At 34.1% G+C, this 11018-nt stretch overlaps 1 protein-coding gene across 1 annotated transcript in view; it reads right to left on the reverse strand.

Annotated features, from left to right (window-relative positions):
- The window catches only part of LOC150105069 (cardioacceleratory peptide receptor-like), a 56169-nt gene extending 45458 nt beyond the window's left edge, over window positions 1-10711 (reverse strand). The window contains 1 exon segment of the mRNA XM_090395110.1: window positions 10677-10711. Coding sequence (XP_090251236.1) covers window positions 10677-10711 — 35 coding nt within the window.
- Window positions 10712-11018: the final 307 nt, after the last annotated feature.

Raw genomic sequence — 11018 nt, forward strand, 5'->3', positions numbered from 1 at the left:
GCAATAGTTAGGACGATAAAAAAAAGCGTACTAAACTTGTAGTGGAGTTTCACTTTTTCACTGTCAGATGTCGCTAGTGACTACGAGCATTAATACATTATTCAAGTGCCAGAATTCTCCTTAGAAGTTTGGTAGAATATAAAATGCGCCTTTACACGATATTTCTCCTCTGTTAGCCTCATCGGAGATGAGGAAAGATTGATATACAGAACGCATGTGGTTCGTATCCTCATTAAACATGTTTCCTGCTTGGTATGAAAGGTGTGCCGATCCCTCTAAACACTACGCACACACATAAAATATTTCTCTTTCCTCACTTGGGCATTCACTGTACACTTGCTGAATCTTCGCTTTTCTGACAAGAGGGCATGTTTCAGAAAGAGAGAAAAAGAATTCTTAGCGAGAGAAGCAATCGATGACGCTAAGGGAGTTGTTAAGAACTACTAATCAGTGACCTTGAACAAACCTTCAGTGGACTATCTCTTAAATGATTGGAAAAATGTCGTAAATGCAGAACAGAACGAAGTTGGCAACTTTTATGGCACCAGTGAAAACAAAAAAAAAACAAAGTTCAAAACGAGCAAGATGAACACGCATGCGTATTGCTTTGAAGCTGAGGATATCTAAGTCTACTGATGGCTGTGGCCAACAGTGATTCTCTACAAGTAACGTCACTCACATTATTCTATGCTGATCTATTTAAATTTCCAAAATTCCTAATTTCCAAAACAATTACCTTAAGGAAGCGTTTAATTATACACGATTTATGCTTCAGTTATTTCGAGGAAACTATTACTTACTAATGATTTATGAGGTATTATAGTCAATGAAGACAGCATGCTGTAACTTTCACTAACTCACTTAAGTTGGATTCAGATCGCAAACAAATTATAGCATGAGTGCATGATTGCTTTCCGGAAAAGTTGCACACAGATGGCACCATTATCGCTTAAGTGACAAAGGCTAGTTACCAATGATAATTACGTTATAGTAAAGAGAAACGTTTGATTGGCAATTTCCGAACAATATAATTCTCTTATGATCTGTATAGCTATTTGAAAAGATGACAATCATCGATGCTTCAACTCCAAAAGCATCTGTGTAGATAAAGGTATCTCATCATCGATGGATATACTCTAAACCAATGTTATGAATGCAGGTAAAAGTATTTGTGTTCAAGTATTTGGGATCCAATATTTCACTCTTTGAACACCGTAACTAAAAGCTCAGCGATCTGCTCACAATATTAGCAGTTTATAATTTAAGACGTAAGGCGGAGCCACTTTTGGATAAGTTGTCAGTTAGGTTTAGCCCTCATTGATGATGATCTTTACTTTAAATATTTTCCCAGCGATTGAGCTACAATGAAATTTATATCAGAATCAAGAATTCTCTAGCGGAAGGCTTATCGTGTTTAAGATGAAAGAGTTCGTTTTAAATTCCACCATGTATAAATAATCAAGCTCTCGTCCTGACAAAATTAATTAAATCAGGACTATACTTCATATGCTTCGTAGATGATCACACTGATTACAGAGTTTCGTGAGAATACCAAGCTTTCACTGTTAATGCAGCGCCATCTGTTAGATTAAGGCTAGCTGGTGCAGATCCCAATTGATGATAATTCAAACAAGGTTATAATGTTAAATCGCTTGTACTATTTTAATTACACTTGCATTTTGTGCAAATAATAACATATTATTTCTGATATTTTGGAAAGTTTAGCAGAAATCTCAATTTTGGAAATCGGCATCCAAAATGTATACGCAGTAGTGTTATTGCGTTTTGGTTAAAAATCTCTAAAAGGCCTTGTGTTTTTCATTGCCCTCGGGGATATTTAGAGCGAAGAAAATCTGCCACATATGGCTGATAACACATAGTAAAATACGGAAGAATTTAGCGCTCAGTTTAATGGAGTAAAAGGCTTCGGGGTGATTTATGCCATTACATAAAGCAGTTGAAAAAATAAATGGATTTAAATTTTTAAGAAATTGATGTTAGTTAGCGTTCAGGCTTAGCTTTACAAAATGTAGCTAAATGGAGTGAAGTGTCTTGAAAGCTTTTTTTGTTTGTTAGTTTAATCTTTTGCAAATACTTAAACTAAATGAATGTCATTTAGTGAGAATTAGAAGAAATAAAAATATTAAAAAGAGACACGAACAGGTCGTCTTCGGAAAATGTTTTATTTCTTCACTACTTTACGTTAATACAGGTGCATAATAACAGAAGGAAATATCCTTTCAGATATCTCTAAATTTTTTAGAATGAAAAGCGAAGGATTTTTCTTGTAGAACACTTCGATTATTCTCAATAAAGGGCAAGGACGTGAGGCCAGGGGAGGGGGGAGGGGGAGAAGGAGAGAAAGAGAAATCAATTGCACATAAGGTTCATACTTTGATCCAAGTGTATTGGCAGTCGGCCAAACAGTGTTTGATATCAAAAACGTAAAACAGTAAGACAGAAAATCGATTCTGGTTTGTTCCGATATTAGAGTAGTTATAAATATCTCTACGAAGATGACAGATTAAGTTGTTAACATATGTAACATTGAAACTTTCATGGCAAGTTCAAAAGAGGATACAGTAGTAAGCATCTGCTATTAAAAAATGCAAGTCTCCAAGGTGAATCGATCGCACTAATTCCCATTTCTCATATTACTTTATAGAACGATCGTACTTGAACATTTCTGGTTGAATTTCTACTCGCAGTGATCATGTGGTTATTGTGAACGGATCACGTTCGTTTTCATTACTGAGTGAATTCCAGCTATTGCACATCATCTATTAAAATGTTAACTGTGAGTAATCAAGCATCGTGCATCAGATGCATAAGTCTGCTGTTGGAGAAACCAAAGCATGTTGGTTTCATTGAATTTGTATTTTAACTTTGAATTTCTCTTTTGGTGAGAGATGGTTCATCGGGTCTCTCTCTCTCTCTCTCTCTCTTTCTCTCTCTCTCTTAACAGTATTATTTCTGACAGGTCTTCGTGCTATTGAGAGATGAAAACCCCACCTGCAAATTCACCTTAAAATGAAAAAAAAAAAAAAAAAAAATTTACAAAGGTTTTTCTATTCGCAAACCGGATTCGAATCGGTTCATCAGAGAGTATTGTTGTCACCGACGTACTTATGGTGATTAATTGAAATGAATGTCATATTCTATATATTACGTAACAAATAACTGAAATCATTTGCGCATATGCCCAAAAAATCCTTACAAGGAATATGAATTAAACAAGGATTCCTATCGTTTAGCCCATCCTTATATAAATACGTCGATGAACATAACACTTAACAAAGGCAAACAAAATAGAAGTATCGTGGAATAAAACTCGAAAAAAAAAACGAAATTATAAAGCTGGCTGGTTATTCATAGCATGCAGTTTGATTTAATTAAATAAATGTAATTTAGAACTAAGAAGAAAAAATACTACAGCACAAAATGCTATTTAAATATCTGGGAATAGTAGTCACGTGAAAATATAAAGCAGAGAGAAGTAAAAGAATAATATTTAAAATATATCAGATGTTTCAGTTTAACAAGGACAAAGATAGATTGGAAAATAGTAAAAATCTCTGAATTAGGTACTAGTCTGATGATTGTTAACACGTGAAAATGGAACCAGAATAGAGACATCAGAAATACAACAAATAAACACAAGTGAAAGAAACTAATTGAAGAAAATTGCTAAGGAAATAAACTTTGATCAAGCAAAAATGTAAAGGTGAAGGAAGAAAGTCATTTACAACTAATAAATAAATACAAAAGAATGAGATTAGAATGAAATGCGCATATTCATACATCGGACTCAAAAAGTATACTGAACCTATTCCTGCTAATCCGGTCGGTGACAGAGGTATCCTGGTATGGAGAATTATTGTCATGGACATCGCTGAGTCATCTCATCCCCAATGAACGCACCTTTATCGCTCATTGTTACTTGGAGATTGTTTCGGAACACTTATTGCCCTACCTCGTGAGGATTTGGTCTGTTGGATCTCTGGACTCTTTTCATATAGCAACGTTCCATGTCACAAGGTTTCAATTGCACAAGCATGGTAAGCTTTTTTTGCATAATAGTCATGACAAGTCTCGGCATGTGTGTAAATTGCGTGCGTTATCGTGCAAGTTTGTCTATCTTGAAGCAGAGTAAAAAATCCAAATATCCGTGAAGAGAAACCCATCCATTTCCGTTCACACACACACACACACACACACACAAAGGAATTTTACATACCATAGAATACCTCCAGTTTCTCACCTCTCTTTATAAATATAATATATATTATTCGGATGAAAAAATCTGGTTTACCTGGGGTGAAAATACTCCCTCCCCCTTTCGTATGAGACCGCAGATTTCTAAATAGGATTGAAACCCATGTACTTCCAAACAAAAGGCATCGACGATACTGAATGAGCTTACCTCATGACCAGCAGCTTCCTTAGAGGTTCCAGTCTATAAGCTCAATTTGCTCAATAAGGTTAAGTCAACGGTTACGTTAGGAACGTAACATAAGTCGTAAGATGTTTGTGGATCTTTCACTATAATGTTCATCATTCAGAGTGACGAATTTCAGGTCTCCTTCACTGTTGTATCAACATCATGTTGATAACCTGTGCAGGTATCAAAATCTATAGGCATGTTTTATCACCTTTGTTACAGATTGACGTAATTTTCCAATAAATTGTCTACAGATTCTCGCCTCCTAGTCCACCCACATTTCCTAAGAAATAACTCTTTTTATTTTTAAGAAAAATTCATAAAACATATTCATTATTTTTTCTTCTTAATAAGAAGAAAGTTCTAGTTAAAATGATGAATGGAATGAGAAATATCAAAATTGATGTCAGAAATTGCTGTTCTAATTAAAAAGACGTCATTTAGATCGTATAATAATGGATTCAGCTTTATTGTAATGGTAAAAGAGAATTATTGCTACAGCGTCTGACCTCATTGCTATAATTAACTAACCGTATTTAGTTGTGATACGTCTTCACAGTAAATTGAAAACTGTATTGGAATGAATCTAAATGAATGAGAATCCTTCTTGAAGATAATCGGATTAGTGCACACAGACACTGGTTTAGTTACTCAAGTGAATTTACTGTTGTTTGCATTATACAACGGAGGGAATGAACTGTGTCTCTAAGTATTTAACCTTTACTGCCTTTCGAAGTTAAAGTGAATGTAAATCAGGATGCCTTCCAGAGTAAAATACGTTCATTAACTGCCATGAATGCCGAATGAGAAATTTCTTTTCAGAATAAATTCCTTCCAATCTAAATCCCGTTCCTTCTCTGTAGTTTAAAAATAACACTGCAGAATTTTAGCAATTCATTCTGACCAAAGGTTTGCTGAGGTCTGTTGTTTTTTTAATAATAGATTTCCGTTCTCTCCCTTTAAAGTAGTTTCTCCGTACTACACTCGTATAGTCTGGGAAGAGATGATGTCAGGGGTAAACTATGGAGCAAGGAAAGAACGAAGCATGAATGAAACATTGCAGAAAAACCAAAATGTGACGAAGAAATCGTAGAATATCCAAGATTACGATTGTTTGATAAATCACCAGCACATTTAAAAATAACCTCTTTGTTTGGCCTACTTTGCAATAAATGCTTTGATGAATTCAGTTGGAAACAATGTTGGTAAGGCCCATGTTTTCCTTTATTCTTCTGAGTCACGTAAAGCTACAGGGTATCACGTTTGGTTGTACTTTATAGTTTAACAGCTATTATAATTGATCACGTGAATGTAAATATAACAGTTTCCTTGCTTACTAAGAAGCCAGGGGGAAATGGAAACAAAGAACGAGCTATTTGGCAACTCTGTTTGCCTTAATATTTAAATCAAACTTACGTTTGGTCCAAAGAGAAAAGATTTTCAACATCAGATATCAACGAGTGACATTTATTGTTTTCTGTGTGTAATGATTTTCCTTCCTATGGTATCTAAGCTTTTCCAATTTGACAATTATTGAATTTCAGAAATAATCCATAAATAAATATTGCTATGATATCGATCTGATATTGTAACATAACATAACATCATTGGCCAGAAGGGTGAAGCAAGATGCCTTTATTCCCCATTGTCTGATAGGGAGGATGAATTGAAGGAAAGATTTATGAGCTGAGAACTTGCCCTGGGGGGCACGGAGATTAGTCATTGTTGCAAGTCTTCAGGATGGCTTTTAATTCATAGTATGCTGCCTCTTCAACTAGATCGATGGAGTGTGTAGAGATCTTTGAGAAGAATTTTTCTGCTGTAGTTAGTAGGAAGGAGTAGATGCAGGGGATATTTGTACCTCTATACAGTTGGACGTTCCTTACAAACCACGGTGCATCCAGTATCATACGCAAACACCTATTTTTCACTCTCTGTAGCCTGAGGATGTTGGTGTTGGATGTGTGGATCCAACACCAACACCAGGTAGAGGAGCACTTTGATTCGGGTATTTAGTTTGCTTTTTCTATTTATTAGAGGGTAAAGTTGTGCGATGGTTTTAGATGCTTTCGCGCATAAGGCTTTGGTGTGTGGGTCAAACGTTAATTTTTTGTCTAAAATTACTCCAAGATATTTTTTTCTGTTTGCCAGGGGATTTTTGCGTTGAATAGATAAAGGTCACCCTTGGGAGTTGCCAATCTTCTGCTGAAAAGTATCGTTTGCTATACTCTTTTGGGGATTCACTTGTAATCTCCATTTGGAGAACCATTTTTCTAGTTGTAGCATTGCCATTTGTTACCCTGGAAGTCCTAAAAAGGACTTTTTTCAAATCGCCGTTTTTCAAAACATGTCAATAACATAATCTTCCATTATTAAATCATACTGGTGTGTATAACTTTGTAATAATTATAAACAGTTATTTGCAAAAATAACAATTAAAAAATTAGTTATCAGATAAATAATTACACTTTATATTTTTTTTATTACTATTCTATGATTTCTAAGCTTTATAACGATCAGGCAAACGTTTTCGATATATTTACTATTGACAATTCAATGAACATTAAACAGAAACCAAGGTAGGGCTTGGCAATTTTCCAGATAATGCATCCCTCAGTTTAGATTATATTTGTATTTTAAAATGCTTAGACCGTTACAAAGAACCAATACCAATAATGACATAGTAAGACTTCTTCTTATAATCTTTCATTATAAAAAAAAAAAAAAAAGAACAGCAAACGTATAACAAATATTATGAACTAAGTTGGCTTCGCTTGTATTGACTTTAGCAAGAAAGTGTTTCAGACTTTCTTGCTTCGATACTAATTCCACTTCTAACTCTAATGCCATTGTTATTTTCTGCAAAAAGAAATGACTTTATAACTTTTCTATTTTGTGAAGAATGTCGCAAAGTTTTTTAGTTTCTAAAAATTTTAATTGTAAATGAAATAAATACCAAAATATTCATTGATTTTAATATTTGTTTAGAATAAAGACCATTTCAACATAGAATACTAACCCTATTGAGGGTGTCCATTTGGTTTGTTTCCATTTCAAAAATAAAATGAAAAAACTACGATCTCTGTTATTCTTTCAAATACTACCTAAACTGCTATAATTCAGGCGTAAAACAATTGGAGGAGGGCAAGCTTGACCAAATTAATTTTCTAGTCTAGCTAGTGATATTTATTTCAAATAGTTTAAATACCTCATTGTTCTATTGTTTGTTATTTGTCATCGCAAACGTAAAGGAAGATTCTAATGGACTTCAATAAATAAGAATTTAGGTAGGTATTTAAACAGTGATCCACTGTGGATATCGTTCCAGAAGTCGTTCATATGTGTGTGTGTGTGTGTGTGCGTGTGTGTCATGACAGCAATTTCACGTGAATCTAAAGACTATTTTATCGAATAATACGACTAAACCAACTTTTTTTATTTTTGTTCCTTTGTGATGATTAGGCGACCGACTTTCTTTCTTATCACTCACCGGAAGTTGGAGGTGGAAACCCTTTCATCTTTATACATTTTTCTTAATGCAAGATTGTTTCAGGGTCTTCCTCATCTTATACATAGCCTTTAAATTGTTCCTACCCCCCCACCTTGCTCTTGAATGATATTCACAGTTTCTCAGCTCTTAAATCTATAAGAATATAATTGGTTGCTGAGTTAGAGTAATGCCTGTTCTGTTGATTTCTTAGATTACTTTTCGCAATCATGTGTTCCTTTATTAATGACGTCATCATAGTTGATCTCAATCGTTTTTTACTTGTGTTGCAATTGGATGAAGTGATTGATGACAAATAAGAAACCTCATTTTTACAAAATTTCTAATGTTTCGCTTGTTTAAGAAAACACTTTTAAGGGGAAAATAATAGAAAACTTTGCTACGTATCTGCTGATAATTAGGTTTGTTTTGTTTTGCTCGTAATTACAGCAGTAGAAACATCTTCAAATTCCTTTATGGACCATATGTTTAACACAAACCTAGTTATACAGTTATCCTAGATCTGCAAGTTTTACGACACTTGCAGATCTAGGACACACATAAAGGCATTTAATTGAGAGGAAGTCATCTTCTGCTTACGCTATAAAACGATAATTAGAACACGGATTAGATTCCTTCTTTCTTTCTCTTTTTTTTTATTTTTTCTTTCATGAGTTCTACACTTAAATCCATAGAAGAGTAAATTGTGGAAAGACTATTTAAAATCCGCTCAATAAAGACAGTAATCTTCCTCTGATTAAGATCACGTTTTCAGTATTGTGCATCTATAAATAAACATCTTTATGAACCTAGCTGTCTGCTGCAATTTTCTAGCGGAAAAGCTGGTAATTACGCAACAATAATTGTTATTGTTGCATGATGCGCCAAACTGAATAGAAGAATGACCTTGACCAAGGTGACTTTCGCTAGCAAGCAGTTCTTTTTGACTAATGGATTAGTAATAGCATAATGCTATGAAAGAAGGTCGATAAGAAATCTGATCACACAAAATTGATAATTTCAATCATTTTTGTGAATGGGAGGTGTTTTAAATTTTGGGTGGAAGGTTAACTAATTGAGTCATGTTGGAAGAAATTCAGAATACAAATCTGCTTGAAAAAAACAGTTATTTATTGTTGTTCGTCTTTGTAGATGAATTCAAAAGCAAATGTGATGCTAAAGATAAAAAGAAATGTACAAAATGTATAAGTAGTAATTAATCAATAAATAAATGAACATATAATTGCATACATTGCACTTTTTGCATACCATACCCGTTTATCCCTGAAATTTATTAAGAAAATTAAATTTCTAAATAATTAAAAATGTCGATTTTGAAGCAATAGTTCGTCATAACCTTGCTTCCTATGTGTTATTGTTGTAAAAACAGAAGAAAATATTTCTGCCCACATCAGAAAACGTAAAAACCCAAAGTTGTTTTTCGTCAACAGTTTTTTCTAAATTTATATTGAGCATGCCATCCAATACCTCTAAGATATTTGACAAAATAGTTTTTTAACTACAGGCAGGTAATCCTTGCTGCTTCGTACTTCAATAGTTAGAAGTTTATTTTTTTTTATAAAAATGTAGATAAAAATAATTATGATGGTGCTTTAACCTCAGTTGTTCTGCTAAGCAGATTGAGACAGACGTTTGACTTCATGGAAGAAAGAGAAAGATAATTGTAAGAAATGTGGACATCATAATGTTGTTCTTATAATCCTAGACAGTTAACAAACTCAATGAATGGATTCTAGGAAAAGGGCGATTCAAGTGAGGTCCATTATTTATATGGAACGAAGAAAAATTATCAATTAAATGAAGCATTGTTTCAGTTAGTGAAGCAAAAAGAGACGACACCGCAAGCTGCTTTGTACAAGAAACTTTAATTAAAAAGGATAGCAAAACATGAACACAAAATCCAAGGCTTGGTGAGCAACAAGGCTTGTCAACAGCAATTTGTTTCTAACTTAAGCCTTCACATGAAAAACGAGTTAGAAGCAGGAAGGAAATCAATGTCGTAAAGAAAGAAAGGATTATTTTTCAAAATATATTCAAGTAAAGCCAAATGCGAGGATATATATATATATATATATATATATATATATACGTACAATCTGTCTAAATATCTTGCAGCTTCTTTAAAATATTTAGTTGGCAATTCCTCCTCCTTCATCAAAAACTCTGAAGATTTCATCTCAAAAATAAAAAATGTGAATCTTTTAGACTCTGACAGAATGATGAGTTTTGACATCGTATCTCTGTTTACGAATGTACCTACAGATGAAGTTCTGACTCATCTTAACGACAAGGTTTCTAAAAAAATGTTTGCTCTTCTAACTCACTGCATCAATTCCGGCTATTTCTGCTATGAAGATAAAATATACAAACAAACTAGCGGTTTAGCTATGGGCAGCCCTCTATGCCCAGTCTTAACTAACATCTTTCTAGAAGATTTTGAAGGGAAAGCTATTTCCTCAGCTACTTTGAAACCTAAACTGTGGTTACGCTACATTGATGACGTCTTCCTTATCTGGGGACATAGTTTAGAGGAACTGCAAAATTTTCTAAACCATTTAAATAGCCAATATCAGAACATTAAATTCACATCATTACTAGAGATTGACGGCATTCTCCCCTTCTTGGATCTAAAGATTAACAGATTACCTGACTGTCTTAAATTTTCAATTTTTCGAAAAACCACCCACACTGATAGATATTTACATGGTTCTTCTCATCACTTCTCACCTCAGAAACTGGGCCTCATCTCCACCTTCGCCCATCGAGCAAGATTTCTCACTTCCACAGAATAAGACCTTCAAACAGAGCTTAACTTCCTGAAAAACACCTTCTTAAATAATGGATATTCGTCTCGTAACATCACTAAACGTTTGAGACCACGCCAACATCCTCGACAAGAAGATGATTCCAACCCTATCACTCATATACAGTTACCATTTATCAGCTCTCTTACCCCAAAACTATCTAGGATCATGTAGAAATTCAACATAAAGACCGACTATACTACTCTTCCAAAACTTCGTTCTTTTCTGAGTCGACCAAAACCAAAACACAACCATCTGCATTTTC

This window comes from Typopeltis vanoorti, chromosome 7 (assembly GCF_054136105.1).
Source record: "Typopeltis vanoorti isolate ZY-2024b chromosome 7, IOZ_Tvanoo_1.0, whole genome shotgun sequence".
NCBI lineage: Eukaryota > Metazoa > Arthropoda > Arachnida > Uropygi > Thelyphonidae > Typopeltis > Typopeltis vanoorti.